Here is a 14629-nt window from a genome sequence, read left to right as displayed (position 1 = left end):
CAGTGTTTTTTGTATCTTATATCTTCTTCAATAAATATTTCTATTTTTCATATTACATAGCTGGATACTTTATGGACAGACCTCACATACAGTTATTATTATAACTTAATACCATGATATCTTAATATCATTATGCTTGCTACGTATTTTCAAATAGTTCAGCCACAAAACATGAGTATGTTTATGTATATGTGCAAATATATACCCATATGAAAGCATACACACAGGGAAGAGAACAAAATGCAACAAAATGTTAACAACTAGTAAATCTAGGTAAAAGAAATACAGCACTTATTGAACTACTCTTTCCACTTTTCGGAAATATTACAATCTCATAAATTACAACGTTAAAGGGGAAATATCTTCCTGGCTCCTCCCACTGCCTGCCTTTCCCACTCTCCTCACATCTTGCCAGTGGTCTAACTACATGAAAGAGCGTATGTTCTTCAAACAGTCCACACTCTTCTACTAGCAGATCCTGTTTGGGGCTGCTTTACTCACATCTCAAAGCTCAATAGCTAGGGATGGGTTTTGATTATAAGGCAGAAGCTTCTACATGGTATTAAAATACCAGTTTGGGGAACAAGTTGATCAAATATCAAATAGGAATCATCATTTGATGTTCTTAATACTGATATTTAATCTGGGCATTTTTTGCTTCTCTTACTATTGTTTCTCTTACCTCATATAATCTTTGTTTTTTGAACTTCATCACTCCCTTTCATGATCTGAGAGGGTCACAAGCATGGCCATAAACCATGGGCAAAAAGCACGACCAGCCGCATCAGAAACTATTACAGAACCATTTAAGTGCCGCCTCTGGCGCCCAGCCCACATCACTCTGAGTATCACAGGCAGCCCAGACCACAGCTTACCCCTTTCCTGTAGGCCTCATTGCTTTCCATATGGTAGCTTACCGACATCAAAGAAGATGGAAGAAATTATCTAAATTCAGCAGGCTGGTCCCATTCCCTCCCTAGAACTGTGGAAGAGTCATTGATATCTCAATTACCTTTTTTGCAATACCTTTTCCCTGCATGCTAAGATTTGGCAATGCTAAAAAACTGTGCGGGGGGGGGGGAGGCAGGGAAGGAATCTACTGGACTAACAGATGGAGGATTAAGAACAAAAGACCTCCCTGTCAGGGGGAACAAGAACTAAAATATGTGTATATATAGCAACAATACACCTACAATAATAGTACAGAGGCACAAAAATTGAACTTGTAAATAAAATTAAGTTGCTCTTCTGAAACGCCTGTCTAACCTCAGACAGGAAAAGGCCCAGCATGGTTTCTGTGTGCGCTACGCTGTTTCTAATAGAAAGGACACAATCAAGCCAAAACAAACATCTGTTAACCAGTTAAGTTTGTTAATGAAACAAAATTGCAGCTGGCTTTATCAAAGATCAAAAGTGAGGCAAATTAGAGAAAGGATGTATGAACAAAGCTGGTTTCTAAAAAATAATGACTAAAGAATTCTAAACCCATTTGTCAAATTAACACAAATCCTTCCTGGATTTTACTTAGACCATTGATTAGTATTTATTTTATAGCTTTGTAGAGCCCGGCCTCACAATTTAAATCTAATTGCATTCACTCCAGAACTTTGTCTACATAGTTCATTTTGCAGATTTTTCAAAATATTACCTTTCACAAAACAAACCCAAACAGTTACAGTCTACATTAACATCCTGCTAATTAAATGTTCACTTATGAAAGGAACAACAATAGTACACATTTGGAACTCCTGGGGGCTGCTCTGGGAAAGCAGCCCCTGTCCCAAGCAGAGGCATAACAGAGGTTAGCATTTTACCAAGTGCACTGCATACGTCCTTGCCTTCCATGTATAACGCCCACCCCGTGCCCCCCGTTCACCTAAAGCCAATGAGATAAGTGCACCCACTCACAAAACATACTTTCCTCATGGCCCTGCTAACTCAGCCTGCCACAAATTACATGGCTGACTCATTTGCTGACTTTAATTTAGGGAGCTAATTGATGTTTATGTACTTAGAAACATTAATAGATTGGAGAGATCAAAGTATATGTGGAGATGCAAATTCACATTTTAAATATTGGTGTAACTAAAGAAAATAGCTTCATCAAATCGATTGTAGTTTAATGCAGAGGCCAAGAAAATTAAATTCATAAACAAAACAAAAAGTCACAAATTTTAAAGCTAAGTTTGCTATTGCAATGGTAAAACAATCACATTTTCTTGTGTATCCTTCATACTCTATCATGATACAAAGATAGAATACATAAAACAAATACCCTGTCACTCTAAGAAACATTAAAATGCACTGTTTACTAAATAAAGTTACAAAGGAAAGGACATTTATCTTTGCCACTCAAAATACAATTAGGACAAACTAGCAAATAGCACTTAACTGTTACATAACTTCAAAGTTATACAGTACAGCTTTTCTTAGCACTGACTGAAAAAATAACTAATGTAGCTGTAGTAACCCAAATATGTATATGGAATACAACAGTAAATTCCTGAAAACTGCTGAAAATATCTGAAGTTAGTCAAGAAACCACACCCTTTGCATCCTTAATGCTTGCAAGGAAATACCATTAGGAAATCAGAGAGCAGACTGATCATTTATGTCAGGATCCCATGTTGTAGAAAATGCAGCTACAGTATCAAATACATCTAAGATCCTAAGAGTAAAAAGGAATGTTAACACTCATTTTAAGAGTCAAAATCCTCTAACATTATGTTTCTCGTTTACCTGAAGCCTATTTCATTAGAACTCTAGGCAAGTCCCATCTTGATAAAAGCTCTAAAGTGGAACAAGCTGTCATGCCCCAGAGTGCAACAGAAAGATTCATTCACTCTTCATTGTATCTTTCGCTGACTCAACTAACTAGTTTGAGACAATCCTGGGGCTCTCTCAACAATGCCTCAACAACTACTGTCTGCTCAAAAAAGTCGTCCTCAGATACTCTGCTAATTTTCAGGAACTTCAGAAAATTAATTAGCAACATGAACTATAGTCTTTTTCCTTCCCTCGCCCTAGAACAGCAAGCATTTGATTCACCTATTCTTTCACATCCTAATACATTTCTGACCTTAGTCATTCTAAAACTGACTTTCATCCATACCAATTCCAAAATTCAGGTCATATGGAAGAATATATTTTGTAACATTCAGGGCTTTATCCAACTTTCAGTGGAATACACTTAGCTAAGCATTCTCTGAGAAATGTGACATTTGCAATACAAAGGGACACCAATTCAAAGGAAAACGAAGGACAACTGAGAGGAGGACATTTGAACTCTACATAATTAGCAGGTAAAAAATACACACATTTCTGCCAAAAAGATGCAGAGTTGTCCAAAACTAGGAACAATTCCCCTTAGGGCTGAGAGACTTCGGGAAGCCTCTGGCCTATCAAAGAACAGCATGGACAAGTGAACGGCGCTGCAGAGAGTACAGGCAACTGGAAAAGTCCCAGACAGACACAAGGAGGTTCTCTAGGGCAAGGATAATGGGATGAGAGATTAGACGACGAATGGAGAAAAGTGAAGGAAGGAAAATCGAAACTTCTTTAATTTATGACATTTCTACAACACAAGAAACTGATGCATGATGACATTCATCTTCTATTTATGGAAATATTTCATACTAATAATGCTGCCAAAAACTGTAATAAAATAACTCACCAAAAAGGGTGGGGACAATTTGAATAAACAACTGAATAAGCCAAGATCACAAAAAAATGAAACATGCTTGTTTCTCAGCCTCACCTCTGATCATCTGTGCTTCTTTTTAAACTCATCTTTTTTTCTTATTGTCAGCATCATTGTTTTCGTAACTATATTTGAATGTTTTTGTAAAAGGTCATTACATTTCTTAAAAAAAAAATCAAATGCCCTACTTGATATTAGAAATATCTACCTTCTTCCTGCATAGTCTAGAATGAAAGGTCCCATTTAATAAATACTGTACTAGAAACACACCAAGATTTGACACGAAATAAATTTTAGGAAGGTATTCCCAATAAAGTGAAATACCAAGGAATCTGTTTAAAGTTGAACTAAGCTCGATTTTATAAAAATGCTAAGGCCCAAATGTTCAAATGGAATCTTAATGCTACAAAGTCTGTGATGATAACTGAAGTCTCTCTTAGAATATTTGACTTTCCAAAGTCCTAATAATCTGACCTAATTGAGCTTTACCACTTTTAATGAGAAACACTAATACTATCCTTCAGGAGTTCCCTCACAAAGTCGAAGATAGAGTGTTATCTCCAGTGGTTTAATTCATTTCTATATCACTTCACCAAAGAGAGCTTTCTTAAATAAATACAAAGAAGTCCTGCTAAGAAGCCAGTGTGGTGATATCCAATTTGAATTCTCTATCAGAAGATGTGCAATTACATTTCAGAAAGGAAAGCAGCCTTCTATTTTAACTTGCATTGTATTCTTCCTAGCAGTCATGCATGCGAATGATGATGATGTTAAATCTAATTAGACATAGATTTACTATTTTCCCTACTGCTTTCCCATATTGCTATTATAAATAATATGTGCTTTAAAAACTGTAATAGGCTCCTCGCAGCTACCAAATTTAAAATGTCAGACATCTATTTGTTCGGGGAAAACTGCTTCTAAGAATCTGTGGAACTAGAAGAGGTACTTTCACTGTTAGTGAAAAGTCACTGCTGTGGACCAGTAAACAGCCCAGCAGTAAAGAGGGCTGGAGTCAGACTCTCATTAGAATCTTGGCTTTACTGCTCACCAGCTCTTTAAGTGGCTGGCCTTGGACAAATTACTCAGGCTTTTAGACTCAGTTTTTCATCTGTAAAGTAAGGACAATAATCTACAGTCCTAACAGTTATTGGGATAAGGAGATATAAATATAAGGCACTCGGAATAGTACCAGCATTTAAACCTTAAGAAATGTTTTTTTTTTTTTTACTATTTTTTATTCTTTTTTACAGTTAAATGAAACTGCTCAGTCAAGTAACTAGCCAAGTAACAGCTTCTTTTAAAGACATCAGTTGACTAAATTGTAATTGAGATTACTCTCTCTGTACAAACAGCTGCTATTTGTATCATAAATGTCCTCCCACAATTCAAACTCTATAGACTTCTAGCACAAAAACAATGATAATTTGTCTTTCAAATATATTAAAGTCCTGTGTACAAGAAACTACAGTACGACCAACCAATACAGAGCCAAGTTCAGCAGCCAAAGCAAGATAATCATTAGCATATTATGGTTTTAGAGTAAGAAATTAAAAATATTTTCTACAGTACAAATGTTCACACTGGCTATTTAATATTTAACACTTTGGATCCCTTTGGGAATCTGATAAAAACTTTAGACCTGACCCTGGAAAAACATGTGGATACACGTAACTGTTTGATTTCCAGAGGTTTGTGGTACACCTTCCCCACATTCATTCATGGAACCAGGTTAAGAATTTTTATTTCATTTACTTAGCAAGTTTGCATGGTTTTCAACTATTTACCACCTGCAATCTCAAAGGGCAATATATTATGATGTAATTTTATTATTTTATTAAGGAAAGGTGCTATTATAATACACAATACAAACAGCATTTAATACACTGTGGCCAAAAAGGACTTAACCTCATTTTCATTTATTGTTATTCTTAAGAACTAGATTATATAATTATTCAATACAACTGATCTCCAAAATTCATCAAGCAAAAATTCTAGGACACATTTTCTCAGCTTTCCTTGTTATATGATGGTGCTAACCGGACAATTTCAAGATCAGCATCACAAAAAGAGCAGTAACAATTGCATGCTAAGCAATAAATTACACTGTTTTCAATCCAAGACACTTTCAGAGATGAATTTTCCTTTAGACTAAAAATACTTTGGTACAGATGCTGTATGAAAAAATATGATAAGGTTAGCAAGAAATGGTGGGCAAGGTGAAAGAGAAGGACAGGAAAGGAACTATGGAAAATATGTATTGGCTCCTCCATCAGGAGTAAAAATATCCCCTGGATCACAAAATTATTGAAGCATACTATCAAATTGCCTAAAGCTGCCTGAATTAGTCCACATACCTGATCACTATAAAACCTTTAATATACCTTAGGGTAATGTATATATTTTAAAAACAAAGATATTCAAATCCATCAAGAAATGGCTCTATATTCCCTTGAGGAATTTCCTAATGTTGTAAGCCTTTATCAAAATATTTAATGAGGAACAGAAGTGCTTAGTGTGGCTGTGTCAGATACAGCAATTAGGATTTAAATCACTTGCTGTATTTTTTTAAACAAATGTTATTAAAAAGAAATTTTCATAGGTTAACTTCTTTAGTTATGCCCCTATTCTCTCACAAAGTCTTGGGAGATCCTTACACAAAGACAAATACTACCAAAGGATAAAATAAATGTTGAGGAAAATTGATAAAATAAAAATGAAGTTAAGATGTAAGTGCTAGGGTTCAGATTAGTCCCTGGGAAGGCAAACCACCTGGTCCTATGCAGTTGCTCGAGCTGGGTTCCTATCAGCGTAAGCCACTGAGGGAAGCAGGGTCTACCTTAAAGGCTGGCAGTACCCAAAGAGAAGAGTACGCCATCAGTACAACTTTCCATACATTTGTTTCTATCACTTCAAAAAATGTAGTTAACATTACAACCACCCTTTCTATCAACAATGAGCAATGATACATGTTTACAAGATGTAAAGTTAACTCATATAAATGTATCCACTCGCCCAAAGAACAGACAACAAGCCCCCAAACTAAGGATCTGGATTATTATAAAAAATTTGCTTTTGCTCTACTTTGGTTGTAGTTTGGGCCATACTTTCAGTAGCTTTGAAAGAGTAACTTAAAGGGTAATCTGCCATATATGTATAAGTGCTCCAAAAATTACATAAGGCCCAGAGAAGTCAAAGAGCATATGAAAAAAAACATTATGAGACAAAATAAACATTCGATTTCAAAATAAACACCCTCTGAGAAGTAGGCAATAATAAATGACTTCGAATTGAAACAGGCAGGACTTATGTCACATATTAAAACAATTACAGGAATGCACAGACTATCAGTATTAAAATAATGAGTCTATAAATTCTTCACTGAAAATAATAATAAAGAGGAAAATATACATTATACCTCAATCAAGCTGAAAATGGAGATAAGTAATAAATAATTAAAAAGAAAAACATACAGGGGCCTTCCTTACACTTTTAAAAACACTTATGATCCTGCCTTGAGGGTGGAGGTCGAAGCCATCTATCCTGGTCACTCCGGGCACTTGCCAGTCAGCATGTCAGCAGTTCGAGTTTAAAAGAAATCACATGATCACCACGTGAAGTTCTTCATCAAACAATGAGGAAGCCCTCAATACATTGTAAAATAAAATAATATAAAATACTTTATAGTGTAAAACAATATACACATTCTAAAATATAAAAGCCTGCTCTAAGGCAAAAACATCTGATTTGATCAAACTTTACTCAGAACTTTCGTCCACATAAAATTTAATTGAAACTACACAAGTCAAATGGGCAACATGTAGAATGCATTAACATTCTCTCCTCACTTACCTGGTCTTTCTCATGGGGTAGAAGGCTGACAGGTGGAAGCGAGGATGGGAAAGCACTGGGGTATTTGGGAGCCCCTTTGCCATCTGAGCTCCCATAATTGACCCTGTACTGCGGTCCGTCTTTCAGTAACCTCCCATTGTTCACTGCACGTTTGGCCCCCAGTCGCAGCCGCTGCTGAAAGGCTGGGTTATTGGTGGTGCTTGTGAGATCATTTTGACTTCTGAGATACTTCTCTATGTTCTTCAGGGAGGAGCCATTTGGCTCCTCAAGTCCTTCAATTGCTCTCCTTAAAAGTTTATTCCAATCCACATTGCGGAGATCATTACATGTTCCTCTGGACCCCTTGGTTGACTTAGGAAAAGTGCCTGGTTTAATTGATGAAAAGCGCCCAGGGTTGTCTGGGTCCTTATAGGAGGCAAGGCCTTTGTTGGTGACTTTGAGAACTGAGCCATCCTGAACACTGAGCTCCAGCTGTTCAGAGACTGTCTTCTTATCCAACCCATGGGAAGTACTGACTGCATGGCAGATTCTCTCCTCAGAGGGCCTTTGCTTTTGCTTTTTAATTTTCTGTATAGCTTCAAGAATCCACTCTGTATAAAGTGGGTTTGCAAGTTTTACCATGGTTGACAAATGACTTCTTCAATACAAAAGTTACCCATAGAGGTTCTCCTTGTATTTAACAGAAGTTGCACATTTAAAAGTCATTTACAATTCAACAAATGGGTAGAGTATTCCAGAACAGAATAAGCAACATCTTACAAACGAACATCCATCCTTAAGAGATTAAAAAGAGATATAACAGGCAATGTTGATAGTTGTCTTATTTGATCAACAGGAAAGACTGCATTTGGGCGAAGAACATCTTTAAGTAGGAAGTCAAGACCTTGAAGGATAAAAAGGGGAGAAGGCTCTTAATAAAGGGACTTCTAAAAATAAATGAAAAGACTCTTCAGTTATTACTTTTTCCAATGCAAAATGACCCCAGAAGTAATGACAGGAAAGTATTATGTAACCAACTCTCACTGACAATATTTTCCAACCAGAAATTGGGTCTCAGTCTGAGAAAGAATTTTTTTTAGGACTTTTCACTTGTTATTTACATGAGGTCACTTATGGGGCATTTAAAAGATCACAACTAAGTTATGTTTAATGGATAACCTTTGTTGAAATAAAATTATATGACAGTGGTTCAAGATATATATCTACCATAAACATAAAATCAACATCAAGAATAAGTCTATGATACAAAAAAACCTGATGGAAATACCTTAAACTTACTTTAAGATATCTCAAATCTAAAAATGAACCATAATCCTGATTCTTCTATTTCAACTAGATATTTCTCAAGCCTCGCAGGTAAGAAAATTTCCCATCTAGCCCCTTCTATAAAATCATATCCTCCCATCCCTTTAAAGAGTCTGTGACACTTTCTAACCCACAGGTTGGAAAACTGAAATGAATATAGTAACATAACCCTTTACCTTTTGAATAATGTAGCATTTTAGGTACCTTACTACCCAGTTAACTCATGAAACTCAGTACATGGAAGGTTCACACAAATCTGATTCCAGGTAGACAGTGGTACTGCTCTGTGAGAGCCTCTTGGTACACACAAGAACCATCCTGGACTTCTCATCTCGCCTTAAGTATACCTGCAAAGAGCACCTGGCCTAGGAGTGGGGTCAAATCTGGGCTCTAAACTTGCTTCTGCACTGATAACATCCACATCTTAACTCTTTTTATAGTTTAAGGTTTAAGACTGTGCTCACATATAACTTATCATTTATCTCCAGAACAACACTACAGGGAGGCTGAGGCTGAGGGGAAGATAGAATTCACTCAAGGTTAACAGTCAATCGTTGACTTACGGCTCAAACGCCATTATTCTAAGTCTAGCACTATCTTTACTGAGCTACGGTTGCCTGCTCTAGCTAGTTCTTCTTCTACCATCAGACTAATGGAATGGATGCCAGCTCTACCGATGTCTAAGAAAGAAACCCTGGGTAAGCGATTTCAGTTTCGGTCACTTCATCTGTAGGGCAATAATAGCATATCCCTCACAGAATTATTGAAAAAATAAGTGAACACAGTACCTAATATTTGATATACAGTCATCACTTCCATCAAATGTGATGTCTACACACCGAAAAATGTCTAGCAAAATATAAAATTAAAGTCATCTCTGGTTATTTACTAAGATTTAATGTACCTTAAAAAGATTACTGCTTTCCTCAAAACTTTAGCCAGATATCCCGAAAAATACAACATCTGTTTGCAAAGATTCTATTGCTGAAAAACAACTGGACCACTGACCTATATTTACTCAGTCAGCTTGAAAGCCACCATTTAAAAAGGACTGTCCTCCTTGCGATCAGTAAACTGTAGGTTCACTTCATTTTTTCCCCTCAGACTCAGAAACTTGTGGCTGAAGGGACTGTCAGAGGTCAATCAGCCCAACCTTTACTTATCCAGTAAGAAGATCCCTTGTTTAATATCGCCAAAAGACGGGCCATGAAGTCTCAAAATACTTCCAGTGATTGAGAATTTGTCACTTTTTCAGGCAGTTCACTCCACTATTGGACAGCTCTAATTGTAATATAGTTCTTGTTCAAAGAAGCCAAAATCTGCCTCCCTCTAATTTCTACTCAGTAATCCTAGTTCCTATGGAACGATCTCAAGAATTCTTATTATTCTTTAATATGACAGACAGGCCTTCAAATATTTGAAAACAAGTATCATTTGAAAACTACTACAACCACAACCCATGCTACCTCCAGCGCCACTTCAGACCATTCGCATCCCCGTTCCTTACCACTTCGACATACCACATGGCTTCCAAACACCTCTTTATTGCTCACCAGTGGTTCATGCCCATCTTAAACTCTGGCAGTCCAGGCATTATCCAACTATAAATACAATCCAAGGTTACAGGAACTTTCTTAACAGGCCTGCCACACAACTGGCCACGCTGAGCATGCATGCAGTCCAACTAACAATCCCAAATCTTCTTTCAAAAATGCTGTCAAGCTGAGTCTTTCCATTCCTTTCCTTCTGCAGATTTAAATGCTGGGACTTAAATTTTATTACAGTTCAAGTTCATTTTGTCAGTCTGAATCTATCTTCCAAGGTTGTTAAAGATTGTTTTGTTTGATTCTGTCATCTGTGTCTATCTGCAAATATAATAAGCATGTCCCTCTGTGCCATGATATAAATCATAGACTTGGAACACGGTATGTCTAGGAATGAAATCACAGTGTAACCATTTTCACAGAAAAACACCAGAATCATTCTGTACTAGAAAGCTTAGAACAGGAAGCTGATCTTTCCAAAGTAAAATGGTTTGGGGCAAAATTTCATCAGAAGACATTTTACTGTGTCCCAGTAATTATTTTTATCTTTCATCATTAATTCAGTATGAATCAACTAAAATAATTTGCACAAAAATACAAATGGAGGAAGCAGGAAAAGAGATCACAGAAAAGTGTTCAATACTACAAAGCTGCTTTCAGGCACCTTGGTTACAAAAGCAAATGAACGTACATCAAAACAAAACATGGCGCATAACTAACAAATACCTAGAATATACCTTCATAACAAGCTGTTACCACAATCCTTACCCACAATCGAAAGAATCATTCATACCCATTACCAACACATTTCAGTAAGACGACATTTTATAGAAAAATATAATAAAATAAGGGAAAATACCAGAATTGGAACTCCTAATGGTTTAATAGTCCATGACAGAAAAAGAAGATTGTCCAGATCTTCAGGAAAATCTGCCAAAAGAAAAAAAAGTAAATGTCAATCTGGGCACAAGGACATCCCTTAAGTTCAGCAACCGCTATGGCTCTCCACAACTCTTCAATATACTCAGCTACGATGAGTTTATTAGTATTGGGTGGACCAAGAGATCAATTTAGTTTTTTTCCAAACGATGGCTCTGTTGGCGCTTAGTTATCTTTAACTTCATTCAAAACAATTTTGTTAAACTGTATTATAACAGCTGTCATATCAGCATGCATTTAAAAAAACTTATCAAAATTGGTGAATTTTTGTGCAGCCATTGTAATAATGAAGATGGAAGAAAACACACAACATTTTCAGTGTATTATGCTTTATTACTTCACGTAAGGTAAAAATGCAATTGAAATGCAAAATAAAAGACTTGTGCAGTGTATAGAGAAGGTGCTGTGACTGATCAAACATGGTCAAAGTGGTTTGCGAAGTCTCTTGGTACTCCTGACATTTCAGTCAAATAATCCTTTGCTGTGGGGCTGTCTGGTGCATTGGAAGGTGCTTAGCAGCACCCCTGGCCTCTACCCATTAGAAGCCAATAACAGGAGACAGCTGACATACTCGAAATATCCAAATCAATGAAGTTATTGGTAAGAATAAAAGATAAGTCTTTTATTTTATAGAAAAAACTAAACGGATTTTTTGGCCAACCCAATACACTACCTTTGGTGATATATTAACTCTTCCAATTACTATAGCGTAATTCAGAACAGGGAATTCAGGAAAGGAAATGAAGCCCCAAAGCAAGTGACTAAAAAGGTAAATTCTGTTCCTAAGGCCAGATCTGCTCTCCAAATATTAGAAATCAGTTTGCGATAGAGTCTAGGAAAGAATCTCACCAAGGGAAAAAATATCCTGCTGTTAATCAAATAGCTAGGCAGGTATAACATTTTATCTGGAGTGGAGAGGGATGGAGGTAGGAATCGAACATTGTTTAAAAGTCAGTGCTAACTTTCCCAGGCAATTTTCACTATTCGTCCCAAAGGTCACCTGGCATCCAGGTACCGACTGATATCAAGATCAAGCCTATAGCTGAGCCTTAGAGAAGGACGCACAAGTTGCCATCATAGGACAGTGATCACTTTTACTGCAAAGGCAAACACTGTGAGTAAGTTTAAAACAACACTGTGAGTAACTGCATGTTGATCTTATACAAAACCAAGCAACCTTAGATTCTCCTTTCCCCTCCCCCAGGCGCAGGCACACACCCCACTCCTCAATTTAATCTCAAAATTAGCTCTCATCTGACACCAACTAACAGAGCTAATTAGGCAGAAGCAGATGTAACTCAGCAGCTCTCTGCTACAAGCAGAATCAGTGTTTTTTAATACACACATAGCTAGTTAGGAGAGGAGCAAAATCAGAAGTCTCTTTTCTGAAGCTGTAGCCAATTCTCAACTAAACACATGTATATTATCCACTTGTATATTATCCACCGGAAGTTTTTTAATCGTAGGCTGGTTTGTTTTTGACTCCACTGTAAATTGGTGTACCCCAAGAGAAGAGACTGAACACCAATTTAATTTTGGTCTAAGCAGTATCTAACTAGAAAGACAAATCTACAGGAAAAAAATACATAATTCATTCACAGGACGAACAGAAACGCTTTTTTTCCTCCTGCTTTGGAATCATCCACACGGCTTCCCTTTTTCGAGCACTAGGGTTTGTTTCATATGTAGACAGGATATTCTATCAGTACAACCCTAAAAATCGTTGTTCTCCTTTCATTTTTCTATAAAAACCTGAAAGTTTACCAAAAGGCTATCAAAAAGAAAGTGAATCATTCCAAATTAATTCTGGGGACTCATACTACATCATCAGATTAAATTATTCTATCTTCTGAGATTGTGAATCATTTTCTTTTTAACAACCGAATAATATCAGTAAATTATATGGTTGTATCATACAGCCTTATGATAAAACACTATTTACACCACTCATTAAAAATCATTCTAAACAGATCTAGAGAAGCGCTTAGTCCAACACTGAACTTTTACCTTCATTAGTATTATATGAATACCAACACTATTCAGAGATATTCGTGTCAGCATAAGAAGAGTCAAAATACCCTGGGATCATAAATATTATGTGAAGCTTCCTCCAAGCTTTTACTAAAGCTATGTGTTGTTCAAAGCCAATGTCATAACACTCGAGTCATGAGATTACGGGTGAGCCAAAAACAGTGGTAGAAAAAGTAAAGATTAATAACAGAGTCTACTTTTTGTCATCCCAAGTTGTACTTGCTAAAAGTTATTTTTAGCTCTCACTTTTATATGTTCCTGGATTTTTTCATAGCCTATTATGTAACTGAGTGAGGATTCACAAATCTTAACAGTATCTTCTGAAACAGAACATACACGGCTTAAGGAAAGAGACATTAACTGCTTCTATAACCATCCAGTACATACTACTGGCAGTTGCTCAAAACAGCATTCTTGCTCAACAAATATCTGCTGTCTGACATCGAACATCCATACGGTGATACTTGTTAACTTTCAGGTCCTAGATGCATCTATTTTCCCTAAAATTACTGCTTGAGGTCCAGAACACGTGAACTGGGAGGTAAGGTTATAAATACTGATCAAAACAACCAACAAATACCTCTGGAGATGCTGTTCTGGAGTGCAGTCCCACAGTACCTGCTACAGGGATGAGACACAACTAAGCACTGTCTAATGGCTCTCCAAAAATTTAAACATAAAATTCACATATGACCCCACAATTCCAGGTCTAGCTATATAACCCAAAGAAATGAAAACAGGTACCCAAAATAGTAAAAGTACACACATTCATGACAGCACTATTCACAACAGCTAAAAAGGCAAAACAGCCCAAATGTCCACCAGTCAACAAAATATGATATATATCCACACACTGGAATATTATTCGGTCCTAAAAAGGAATACAGTATTTATTAATACATGCTATAATGTGGATGAACCACAAAAACACATTGTGAAAGAAGCCGGACGCAAAAGGTTATGTACCATTTAATTCTATTTATATGATGCACCCAGAAGAGATAAATCTATAAATAGAACATGGATTAGTGGGACCTGTGGGAGAGGAGGAAGTGTTTATTTTGAATTGATGAAAATGTTTTGGAACTAGATAGAGGTGGTGGTCACAAAACACTGTGAATATACTAAATGTCACTGAATTGTTCACTTTAAAGTGGTTACTTTTATGTTAAATGAATTTTGACTCAAAAAGTTACTATTCTTAAAAAGCACTAATTTTAATAATACCAACCATTTTATGACAAGTATTGTGGACCAG

General features: G+C 36.5%; 1 protein-coding gene across 8 annotated transcripts in view; it reads right to left on the bottom strand.

The window, feature by feature from the left end:
• KAT6B (lysine acetyltransferase 6B) overlaps positions 1 to 14629 on the bottom strand; it is a 187390-nt gene that overhangs the window by 165109 nt on the left and 7652 nt on the right. For all 8 annotated transcript variants that reach the window (XM_037130598.2, XM_053663816.1, XM_037130597.2 and 5 more), the window contains exons 2-3: positions 11261 to 11331; positions 7553 to 8435 (exon numbers count right to left, since the gene is read on the bottom strand). In XM_037130598.2, the coding sequence (XP_036986493.2) occupies positions 7553 to 8173 (621 nt within the window). In that variant the 5' untranslated portion in view covers positions 8174 to 8435; positions 11261 to 11331. The remainder of the gene's footprint in view (positions 1 to 7552; positions 8436 to 11260; positions 11332 to 14629) is intronic.

This window comes from Artibeus jamaicensis, unplaced genomic scaffold (genome assembly GCF_021234435.1).
Source record: "Artibeus jamaicensis isolate MK-2021 breed Jamaican fruit bat unplaced genomic scaffold, CSHL_Jam_final contig_332, whole genome shotgun sequence".
Classification (NCBI taxonomy): Eukaryota; Metazoa; Chordata; class Mammalia; order Chiroptera; family Phyllostomidae; genus Artibeus; species Artibeus jamaicensis.
This window is presented reverse-complemented; position numbering and strand designations above follow the sequence as displayed.